General features: G+C 42.2%; 1 protein-coding gene across 1 annotated transcript; it reads left to right on the top strand.

Moving 5' to 3' along the window:
* The first annotated feature begins 286 nt into the window (after positions 1–286).
* lpcat2 (lysophosphatidylcholine acyltransferase 2) lies at positions 287–10,576 on the top strand. Its single transcript, XM_062549669.1, has 14 exons — positions 287–884; positions 1,265–1,407; positions 1,932–2,149; positions 2,496–2,608; positions 3,380–3,440; positions 4,448–4,506; positions 4,628–4,662; positions 5,112–5,166; positions 5,419–5,501; positions 5,982–6,107; positions 6,754–6,907; positions 7,013–7,111; positions 8,152–8,293; positions 9,299–10,576. Exons 1-14 carry the CDS (start codon positions 774–776, stop codon positions 9,475–9,477), a joined length of 1,578 nt encoding a protein of 525 aa, XP_062405653.1. The 5' UTR covers positions 287–773; the 3' UTR covers positions 9,478–10,576.
* The last annotated feature ends 1,813 nt before the right edge of the window (positions 10,577–12,389 follow it).

Raw genomic sequence — 12,389 nt, 5'->3', positions numbered from 1 at the left:
TGTTGTGTCAAGATTATTCCTTTAATTTCACTGGGGGTTAAATTCATTGTATGGGAAATAGGTTCAATTTGCAAATCTGTTTTCTCAAATGGGAGAGTTGCAGCCTAGATCTTACAGTGACATCCTGTGGTGAAACACTGTAACCGTGCTTGATCCGATCGGGAATACTGAGCATGCACGGATATGACCATACGTCACCAATGCCCTTGGACATGACTCGAAATGTAGCCTATCCTATGAGCCTATCAGTATATGTTTGATTCCATATTTACCCGTCGCCATTTTTGGAGTGGAGGACAAGTTTCATAGGGGGCGCACGAGAGAAATCGGAACAGTTATTATACGTTTTGGGTTACAACACTGATTTTCTGAGGCGACATCGCAAGAACTCTGGTTAGGGTGCACTGCCATACTGGTTTAGTCATTCTGAAGACCGGTCTGTTATTTAGGCTAATTAGGATTTTGATACAAGCGGCCTTTACACACAACTGTGTTCGTAAGGACGTCCTCAGTTCCACTTGATTTGTCACTGCATCTCAGAATAGGATTAGATTCGAGAGGAGGGGCTAGGAGTGCTACACTACTCCTATTTCCCTCCGATCTGTTTGACGCTAGCTATGCACAACTAGGAAATGCGCAAGTTTCGCGATGCGCCATTGCGCGGATGCGCGCATTTAAGATGTTGGACAGTTACAGACTGTGTTCTGGCCTTTGAGAAAGACACCCGCTGTCATCATCTGTAACCTCTTTGAACCGAAGTTAACCCTGTGAGGATGCCGCCGCAGAGAGTGTTCGCTCTGCCGAGGCAACAGTCACTTCTTCTTCCAGCCGTCCTCAATCCGTTTGTCCAAGAGCAGAAAATAAGCAAGGCCGACAAAATTAAAGTGAGTATCACTTCAATTCAATGCAGAACTGCCATGTTATTCGCTCTAACCAGAAGGTTGATAATGAATTGCCCTCTGTTAACTACTGCTGACGTTGACCATAGCCATCGACCTAATCTGATCCTGTAATACTCACTCGTTTTGAAACAGTAACAATGAACACAACTGTGTAACCTTCTCTAAATCCCTCTACGGGTTTGGATTTAGTGAAAGGAAAGTGATTTATTTCGAGCAGCAGCTGCTGTAGTAGTAAGTTCATTAGTGTGAATGGCTATGGAGGGAGGCTTCAGACCATATGGGAATGTAAAGTGGCCCACCATGTGAGTGGTGTTTGGTGGGGTTTGCTCTGCCTAAAACCACTGTGTTTTCTCTCTCTCCAGTGTGCACTCCTGGGGCTGGTGCTGCTGCCTCTTCGGTCGATCTGGGTGATCTTGGTGTGCCTGATAACATGGCCTTTGGCTACTTTAGTCACTTTCAGAATGCCCCTCAAAGGGGCCGTGGAGCCCATGAAGGGATGGAGAAGGTAAACACGAGTACTCTTATTAACACAGACACTATCAGGCCACCTGAGACTACCAACCGCCCTTCACCTGCAGACTGACTACTGACTCTACCAAAAGAAATCCATTATATCAATCAGTCATACAGTGGATTCAAGTTTGAGTTGTTCACGCGTAGTCAGTTTGGTTTACAGTGATAGAATGTCGGTCTTAGCTGAAGCTAGATGGTGGAGAGAGATAAGGTTCAGAGATGGGCTGATGAACCACAAGCTAAAGCATAACACTTTGTTGCTAAATGTGATGAGGCTGGAAATTAACTGCTGCACACTCACACATCTAAGAATCTCTTATCAACTAATGCTACAACACCCAACATGAAATCAGCAACACACAAAGTCATGATAAAGCTGTTCCACATGATCTCAGTAATGTAAATAAAGAATACCACCACACCCAGAGTCCCTATTCAGTCAGGAGAAACTTCATCTAGCCGTAGAAGTTCTTCAAGTGGTTTTATGACCTTTGACTGTGTGCGCTCACTCCGCAGGTTTCTGTGCCGGACGGTGATCGCTGCTCTGGGCCGGATGTACTTCTTCGGCCTTGGCTTTTGGTGGGTGGTGAAAGGCAGACAGGCGGATAGTGCCGAGGCGCCCATCTTGGCCGTTGCGCCACACTCCAGCTTCTTCGACGCCATCGTGTGCATCATCTCTGGACTCCCTTGTACAATTTCCCGCTCAGAGACCCTGGCCACGCCAATATTTGGCAGTGAGTTGGAGTTGGATTGGCTTTGTATTTTAGTTTGGCTTTGTATAGCCAGTTCCTTTAGGAAGGAATGTTGTTTGCATTCTCCAGCATTGAAGGCATGTTGAGTAACTGGGTTCATGGAGGCGGTGAGGCATTTCACAACATGACCGTTGAGCTGCTTACTTGTATTACTTGTATTTGTGAACTGGTTTCTCATACCTGTGTGTGTGTGTTTGTGTTTGTGTTTGTGTGTGTGTGTGTGTGTGTGTGTGTGTGTGTGTGTGTGTGTGTGTGTGTGTGTGTGTGTGTGTGTGTGTGTGTGTGTGTGTGTGTGTGTGTGTGTGTGTGTGTGTGTGTGTGTGTGTAGGGTTTCTGCGTTGTCTGCAGCCTGTGCTGGTCTCACGTAAAGATCCAGACTCCCGTAAGAACACCATAAAGGAGATTGAGAGCAGGTCCACGTCAGGAGGGGTCTGGCCTCAGGTCTGTGGTTTCCACATGTCTCCCCTCTGTTGTATGTTTGTGGTCTCCCCTCCTATTGTTATGCATAAAATATTATTTGCTGCATACAGTGCCCTCCAGAATTATTGCCTCCCGTCAAGGTCAGACTATTCCTCATTGTTTTTTTATTTTGGAGATTACCATGAATCACCAAAAGTCAACTTTACCTGGGATGGCACTAATTCTGGAGGGCACTGTAGATGAATGGATACATACAGGTCAGAGCAGCTGATAAACCTCATGGCCAGAATAAAGTGGGTAAAAGGACGTATCGGAGCAGGTTTATAATTGGTGCAAATGTATTATGGTGTAGGTCACCCAAATGAGATCAGGGCACACCATGTATTACTTGGTCAAGTTGCCTCCCATGCAGTCAGTTATGCCCTTTGATCTGCAGGATATTACACAGCGCAGTTTCCTCCTACTGTACCTCAGCGGTACATTGAGCAAAGATCTTACTTCTACATTTGTGAAAAAAATATCTGTGTCAAAGGCAATATTTATATATCACGATCTATAAACCAATTTTTAACATCCTGTCTGACTTCTGTATCACAACGCCTACTCTGTTCTCATATATGCTACATACTAACGCTTAAAGTTCTTCCTTCCTCATTCCCCCCTCCTGAAACTAGCTTTTCTGTACAGTAAGAAGTGTCTGTAGGACCACTTGATGAAATGGCTGAAGAGTTTACCAGTTGACTAGTATTCTGTATATAGGTGGCATTGTGCTGACAGATGTGTTCATTTTAGGTGTTGATCTTCCCTGAGGGAACATGTACCAATCGAACCTGTCTTATCTCATTCAAACAAGGTGGGCAGATTGTAAACTTATAACTGTCTTTGAATTTACAACATCCATGGCACAGCTGTTTTTGTCCATGTGCCATTGGTTAGGAGTTGCCTTCTTTGGTGGTGGTGGTGGTGGTAGTAGTAGTAGTAGTAGTAGTAGTAGTAGTATGCCTTCACCTAAGATTTTATTTTTTGCTAGTTAAGTATGTATATCAAATTGAACATTTGATTGGCATTCTATAGCAATATGCTATAAGTATGCCGAAAGTATAACTTCATAATCAGCTTCAACTCCTATCCAAACAAGCTCCATCCAAACTTAACAGTATGTAAGTATTGTAATATGAGTTGTAGCCTGAGTGTCTGTTTTGTGACTGTGCAGTGTAGATGTCATAACTCAAATACAAAGCACGACTATACAAATTTGCCAGTTATGTGTCAGGAAGAGAGTGGCATCTCTTTTTAGCTCATGGTGTTTTGTGAGGGCTTCTCTCTCTCTCTCTCCCCCCTCACTCACGTGGCAGGTTTGGTTATGTGGTCAGCAGAAGTGGACAAAAGCAGAGGCACCAGGCTGTAAATAGTGTCCCAAATTTACCTCTCTCTTATGGCGCCGTAGTGGACACAAACATTTGCAAGCATGCAAGCACCAGTCAGATCCCATCAGACAAATTTTTTAGGCATCAGTTTGCTGTTTTGACGCTATCTCATCAGTCTTGCTTTTTTTGCATCCACATTTGCATTTGTTTGGTAGATGAAGAACTCTCTCTGTGTGTCTCTTACATTGTGCACAACTAAAGTACAACAAGAGCATATCTGTTACAGGTAGCCATCTAAAGATGGATTTCCTGCATGTTGCAACCAACAGCTAGTACTAGCAGTAATGTTAGCAGCAGCACTGTACCGATCACCGCAACGACTAGTCGACAACTATTGTGAAGAACATCAGCCAGTGAAAATCAGTAATCATGAAACCGTGTGTGTGTATTTAGTATAAGTATAATGTGTATATGATTGTTGTTTCCTTCCCAGGTGCCTTCATCCCTGGTGTCCCAGTACAACCTGTGATCCTCAGATACCCCAATAAGCTGGTCAGTGCCACCGGCTTACCTAAAATACCAACCCGTTAAATTAAAAACAAGCAATAAAGCATCTGTATTTATAGTGCAGCCGTTGATGGCTGATTCATGACTGTTTACATTCTCCCCATAGGACAATGTGACTTGGACATGGCAAGGCCCAAAGTCGTATGTACTTTCTTTTTTGCTTGATACCTAAAAAATCTACCAAACAAACTCTTAAAATTCGTATATTACCTTGCAGAACTGTATGATTTTGTGTGTGCTATTTCTGCCCAAAATGTCTTTCACTAAACTGTTGTACTGCTCAACTTGCTTGTTTGTGAAATACTGTTGCAATTCTGTGGGATTAGTCCAGCATTTAGCCCTCTAGGTGCAAGAGGGGTGCATTGCAAGAAGTTGCTAAATGAAGTTCAGTATTATTAGATCTACCATGGTCCGTTTATAAAAACAGCTCTCTGTAGGTACCGTGAGTGAGAGTGTGTGTGTGTGTGTGTGTGTGTGTGTTGGGGGGGGGGGGGGGGTCATGTGTGTGACAGAGAAAGATTGAGTGAAAGAGATTGAGTGAGAGATGTCAGTAGAGATTGTATGAGTAATCACATGTGTTTGTGTTGTAGGGGAACTCTACTTCTTCTCACCCTGTGTCAGCTCTACACGACGGTGGAAATTGAGGTTGGGCACCACATCCACATGCACACACACACACACACACGCACACACACACACACACACACACACACACACACACACACAGACACACACACAAACAGTACCCCCACCCCCGAACCCTTGCTTCTTCATTTCTGCAACTCTTGCTTTGGCACATGGAAGTGACTGCTATACATGACATGTGACTGGCCATGAATGTTGCAAGAATGTTGTTCTATGGGAGGACCTCTGACATCTGTGACTTTTATTTTGTAGTTCCTGCCCACTCAAATCCCCACTGAGGCTGAGAAGAAAAGCCCCTATCTTTTTGCACAGAGAGTGCGAGGAGTCATGGCCGAGTAAAGCATTATCTTTATTCCTCTTTTCTCTTGGTTCCTCTGTTACATATAACATGCACATACTTAGCACTTGCTTAGTGCACAGGGAGGCATGAGCTTTTCATGCACATGTAAAACACGCTTAATGTGCAAGGATGCATGTGCTATATGTCCATTAGTGCATATTGTGTGTGTACTGTATATATACTTGTGTGTGGTTTATATACTGTGGATATTGATTTATTTATTTTTTTGAAGTGTCTTGGCTTGTTTTTCACAAGGCAAAGGCATGCTGCTACACTTGAGCCTTACAAACGCAGTGCAGAAAAATAATGTTAAGTACTGTATGCACAAAGAGTTACCTCAGAAACTATCACAACAAATGCTCACGCTTCATATACTGTAGAATGAATGCCTTTATGAGCATTGATTAGGAATAACATTATGAACTGCTGCAAAAACAAGCAAACCGTTTAGTCACGTCCTTGTGCATCTTTGCAGAGCCCTGGGCATCCCAGTGACGGACCACACCTTTGAGGACTGCAGGCTCATGATCTGTGCTGGGGAACTGACCCTTCCTATGGAGGCTGGCCTCGTGGAGTTCACCAAGATCAGCAGGAAGTTGGAGTAAGTCTGAACACAACCGCGGATCACAGTACACCTGCTCACTGTACTGTAGCTGTTATCCATGAAGGTTGCATATTTGGCCAAGTCAGATTAGATCATGTAGTGAACATATGGACATTTCAAAGTGTTAATATTGCCTTTATCGCAGAAATATTTGTTCAATCAAACCTACAAGCAAAACATTCCAACAATCTTTAAAAAAAATAGTAATAGAGAAGTACTCATTAACAGTCATTCTCGTTAATTAGGAAATGTTTGGTAGCTATGCAGGTTTCTACACAACTCAATCTGTTCCATCAGTTGCACTCACATCACAGCCAGTTTTTTCCCTCTCTTGTTCATCATTGCTGGCAATCAATGTGTGCCCAAGTTTTGTGAGCAAGATCAATAGGAGTCCCTTACTGACCTAGATCAACACGCACCGTTTTTCAAATGCTGCAACCACAATATACGCTCTTCAATAGTATATTTGTCGAACTGAGGCCAGTTTTAAATAGAGCTACTTTGTTAGTTTAAGGTCCTGTGTTGTCCAGATCTGATGCACATGCTGTTGGCTCAAGATCTAGGTATAATCTGTTAGTGGTGATTCATCTCATGTGATTTTCATTTGAAAGGTGTTCTATCTCCTCCTTTTGGTCTCTGATAGCCTAAAATGGGACAGCATCCAGAAAGAACTTGAAAACTTCGCCGCCATTGCCAACTCCTGTAAGGGCGGTCGCATTAAGATTGAGGAGTTTGCAAACTACCTCAAGATTCCTGTTACTCCAATCCTCCAGGAACTGTTCAATCTCTTTGACAGGGTATGTGTGTTTTCTGTGTTTAAATGTGTTTATGAGAGAGATGGCAATTGGTTGTGTTCATAATGTTATTCATATTTTAATATTTATTCGTCTGTCTTTTTGAAGGATGGGGATGGTACCATTGACTTTAGAGAGTATGTCATTGGTGTTACTGTTTTATGCCGACCTGCCAACACAGAAGAGGTTATTAAGTTGGCTTTTCAGGTACAAACAGTGCTGTCTGTATACATAATGTTACTACTGACCAGTTTAGTACATGAACAATTTCCTTGTTAGGGTGTTGCACGCCTGAGGAAGTGTGTGTGATAATGTTTCAGACAGGATGTTAGTGGTTTTATGGGCCTCCGTGTTTGCACAGATAGGCTATTGGCCCTCATTTACCAACCGAGTGTAGAAACCAACGTAGATCTGAGTGCAGAAATCATCTTACGACGGGGCTCACGTATGATTCATGAAACTTTCTTATCATTTGTTGATAAATGTGGCGGCTGGAAACAAGCGTGATTTAAAGATCACGCCTCTAAATACGCTCGTTTTAAAGGCCTTGACCCAAGAATTGAATCGCGACATGAAGGTGCATTATACTGCATGTCCAGAAGAGAAACATTTGTGATCTCGAGTGAGCGACGCACAGCGACGTCCAGTTGAACCTTTTGAATTTTGACAGAAGTGTCATTATTAAGGAAGGCGGGAAACTAGAGCGACTTTATTTTCGCAGAGAGAACGCATCATAAAGTAAATACATTCATTGCAAAACCGATACTGCCATTTGCCCATTGAAAATAATACAAAATGTGTAATGTATGAATGTTGCGTTTGCCAAAGAGAAAGTAATCATTTCCTATATGGCTATCCTAATAAGCCACCAAATGTGTCAACCTAATTGGTTACATTACAGCAAGTAGGTTACAAATGTGCAGGAAGTCATGTCCAAGATATTCCATGAATTCATCTCTGAATTCATTCAACTCTCCAATCCACCGCTTGGAATTTTACTGCTACACGGTGCTATGCAGCCTACAAATCGTACGTACATGAGTTGAGACTTGACGTGAGATTCGAGCGTAGCCACCACTCACGTTCAAATTGATAAATGACATGTTTTGCGTGGAAATGAGCGTACCCCTGTCACACACCTGTTGTCTGTCGTACGCACATTTCATAGATGAGGGCCATTGTGAAGTTGGATCATTGCGGAATGTATCATTCAAGTCCCAATAATTTTCATCTTGTTCTCTCATCAGCTCTTTGACACTGATGATGACCAAAGCATCAGTCGAGAGGAATTTGCTCATATGCTGCGCTCTGCTCTGGGCGTGTGTGATCTCAATGTCACCAAACTCTTCAAAGACATCGATGCAGACGGGTCTGGCCACATCACCTATTGTGAGTGCAGTTTGTGTTCGTACAGTACATTCTAATGATTCGACCGTCATATTCAAATTTGCAGTGGCCTCTTTTGAATATGACTGTCAACTGATTTGAATGTCACTCAGCAACTGTAATGGTAGATAGTTATATTTGTATAGTGCCTTTCTCATAAACAAGGTTGCTTTTCATAGTGGGAAAGAAAACTGACTTGAAAAACTGTAGCATGACGTCAGCGAATCAGGTGACATCACTGCCACTCATATCATATGTCACTCAGATGACATACAGTCCCCCTCCATAAATATTGAAACACATGCTAAAGTTGACTATATAAAATCATCTTTTGGAAATTGATCGTAATGCCTTAAATGGAAAAATTAGGAAATATCCTTACTTTAAGGACATCAATTTTCTTTGTGAATGAATCGTAATGTATCGTAAATAAATAAATGTTTTCCTTAAAATGCAGGGGTCATAAGTATTGGAACGCCTATGTTAACCCTATGTGTTAAAATTCCCATAGACGCAGGCAGATTTTTATTTGTTTTATTTTTTAAATGCCAGTTATTTCATGGAACCAGGACACTATACACCCTGATATTGAAATAACCCCACATCATCACATACCCTTCATCATACCAAGAGATTCGCATGGTTTTATTTCAGTTATTAGCAGTTAGCTAATTAGCTGGTTTCATTCTCATTGAGCTCAATGCAATTCAAACCAGCTAATAGGCTAACTGAAATAAAACCATGGCAAACCATGATTTTATATCGTCAACTTTAGCAATGTTCTAATTAGCAATACTGTAATTGAGGGGACCGTATTTATGATGTCATCCTACAGTTTCTGAGTGACATTCGAAAAAGAGTTGATGTTCATATTCAAATTTGCAGTGGCCTCTTGATTTTGAATGTTGCTCAGCAACCGTAGGTCTCTTAATTTTTTCCAGAGCTGTATATACAGTATACTCTGCCTCCTACTGGGCTTTCATAATAGTTCTCTGTGTCTCCGTGCAGCTGAGTTCCGGACCTTCGCCCTGACACACCCGCAATATGCCAAACTGTTCACCACCTACCTGGAGCTGCAGCGCTACCAGGCCCTCAAGGGGGAGGACGAGGACTTCCTGAGCTCTTACGCCTGTGCAAACTCGGAGGACAGCCAGGAGGAGAGCACCTCCGACAAGAAAGACGACTGAAAAGGGGTCCGCTCTGGAAAGACATGGCCCTTCTTTAATGCACTGAACTGAACTGTACTGAACCGTAAGAACCACTAGAGCTATGGCCGAGTTGGTATGTGAAGAGGTACCGATCTGTTGTGAACAGACAGATTTATGGAACCCAATTTTTTTTTAATCTGCCTTAGGAGGAAAGGCTTTGTGTAGAAAGATAAGCTGCCCCTTCATAAATGAGTCTAGAAAAAAAGGTCATCATTTGTTGATCTTAATTGGGAGTTAATTATTGGAGTAATAACTGATTTCAGTTTTAGCGATCAGTGCTTTAACATGAAACTGGAACATACAAAACTCTCTATGTTCAAAATAAATTTAACTTAGATAAATATAATCATGCCTTTTCTCCCTGAAGCGCTTTATTTTTTGTCATGGGCTTGGTGTTTTTAAGACCACTTATTGTGCCAGTGTTGTAGTTTTTTTTAATCTCTTAAACATTGGTAATAATGAATTTTTTTTTTTTTTTTTTTTTGACCAGTAATTGACTTTGACCCCACTGCCCAAAAGACAATTGACTTGAATCTCGTTCCAAAGCATTTGGTTAAAACTGGCTTTGTTTCAATGACATGGGCAAGTAAACTGGCTGCCTTATAGATATTCATTTTGTACTCTTATTGCGAAATATTCATAAGAGAAGCAGCTACCCGAAGAAAAAAAAAAAAAGTCACTGGAGTTTCTTGCCCAAGAGATTTACACAGGGAGTGCTGGGCTTCTTCACTTCCTCTCTCCGCTCAGGGACTCTGCTTCGAAAAAAAGTCGGCAGTAATCAAAGGTTTTGCTTTGTATCTGTTTCTATTTGCATTTCTATTTAAGAACAGTGGTGCTGAGGCAGCAGCGTATCCCTGCAGCTTTTGTAGGCTAATGCCCAGCAACTACAGAAAAAATAGGGCAATTTGTGAGCAAAAAGGCAACACCACCGACATACAAGCCTGTGTACCAGGGGGAGGTAGGTTTCAAATTCATCTACTGCATTGTTATTTACTTACCCATGCAGGAGTCAATTATAAATGATTTTTTGTTAACACAGCACATTTAGCTTATTTTGCAATAAAATCTTTGAATTTTCCCCCCCTTGTTTGTGTGAGTGTTTTTGTCTGTGTTTCTTTGTAACGCAGCATGTAAACTTTTTAATTCCTTTCCAGGAAAACAAGTGATAAAGTTTGCAGTGAAATTATTTGTTGACCTCAGGCTGCCCCTGAATTAATGTGTGCGTGTGTATGTGTGTGCATCTGCTCAAGCAACCTCAAGGGGGCAGCAGCTCTCCATATAACAATGCATTGTTATATGGAAAGCTGCTGCCCCACTCCATTACCCCAAACAAGCTGGCACAAAACAATCTCTCTTCACTGTTTTCAAATGTGTTTACAGAAGATTGAGGTGTGAAGACATTGTTTGTTTTGAAGGAAAACAACAGGAATTAATTTGTGTAAATAACAAAATATGGATCAGATCGAAAACAGTTCTCCCTTACTTCATGTCTCATGCAGCTTTTTTAGGAAGACTGCATTCTTAAAACAGAATGTGTCGGAAACAACTCAAACTGTTGTCCCTATCTGGACACAGAGATGTGTTTAAAAAAAAAAAAAAAATTTTAAAAACAGTGCAAGTTGGGTTGTTTTCGACACATGTTGTGCAACAAATATCAAAAGCAATGCGGTGTCCCTAGTTATTTAACGCCGAGATATTGTGTTTTCAACACATTCATTTTAAGAGTGTGGTCTGGTCATTGGCCGGAGTGTGTCAAGAGCGGCCTGGAAAGTGACTACCACAGTAAGGGGAGATGCAAGAGGTCTGTCAGAGGCGTATAAGCGGCCATTTTACACTGACCACTAAGGCTGCAGTGATCATACTATTGGTTTAAAAGAAAGGAGATGCCAAGGAAATCAATAGGGGATCAAAGGTCTTAGTAACTGCCATATTGTGAGTTGAGGCTTGATGAAGCAAATGCACGTTAATGTTTGCCTTGCAGCGTTATTTATTGAATTGACATTATTGACCGATACGAGGGATGAAATTGACATTATGGAGAAGAAGCATGTCAGCTGCATGATGATTGTGTAGCTCTTTTCATCATTACATGGACAGATAGAAAGAGGAGTAGCCAGCCTGTGATGTAACAGGTACTGGTGGCTCTATGATATTTCTGCCTCCAAATCAATGGTGCCCTCCCCTGTGAAGTAGCGATGTCCTCCCACTCTTGTTAAACGTGAGAAGATGAATGATGGCAGCAGGCCCGGTTAATTAAAAGCCTGGTGTTGTACAGACTGTGATTACCAGCTGTGATTTCCACGTTCAATTTGTTTTAACCTTTTCAAGCGCAAAGAGCCCATTCCATTTTAATCACAATTGATGAGGTGGCATGGCATCAATTAAGTCACATTGTTGTTGTCTGCGAGTGTGTGTTTGAATGCGTGTGTGTGTGTGTGTTTCCCTTAACCTCCTTCTCTCCTTGTCTCTCTCTCTCTCTCTCTCTCCTCCTGCCTCGGTCTCAATATTGCTGTATCCATTTCAGTTGTGCCCCAAGGTGAGCCTGTCTAGTCAAATTGTGGGCAATCAGTGGCCTTAATCTGGTTTTATCTCCCTCCCACCAAACAAGGTGCGGGCGCCAGGGTCTGTGCAGGACACACCATGCTGGAACAGAGGAGCGCAAAAAAAAGACAATCAGAGCAGAGGTAGAAAAAGGTCACCATTGACAGGCCCAATAGTCTAATTGATGGCTCAGTTAATAGCCGTAATCACAGTGACACCCAAGTTCCACCTCTGTCTCTCTTTTGCCTTCTTGCTCTCTCTGCCAGAGGGCTGCTGCTATAGCATACACCATACACGCTGTGCTGTTCCCCGTGGGTGGACAGAACGCATAACAAACGGCTTCTTTTTTC

This window comes from Sardina pilchardus, chromosome 11 (assembly GCF_963854185.1).
Source record: "Sardina pilchardus chromosome 11, fSarPil1.1, whole genome shotgun sequence".
NCBI lineage: Eukaryota > Metazoa > Chordata > Actinopteri > Clupeiformes > Clupeidae > Sardina > Sardina pilchardus.
Note: the sequence above shows the minus strand (reverse complement) of the source record. Positions and strands in the feature narration are given on the sequence as shown.

Bases quoted from the DNA above. Each gene is read 5' to 3' on its own strand.
- lpcat2 (XM_062549669.1), top strand. From the start codon at position 774: ATGCCGCCGCAGAGAGTGTTCGCTCTGCCGAGGCAACAGTCACTTCTT. The intron at 3,441-4,447 runs GTGGGCAGATTG...TTTCCTTCCCAG, and splicing joins TCTTATCTCATTCAAACAAG to GTGCCTTCATCCCTGGTGTC. The intron at 6,908-7,012 runs GTATGTGTGTTT...GTCTTTTTGAAG, and splicing joins TGTTCAATCTCTTTGACAGG to GATGGGGATGGTACCATTGA.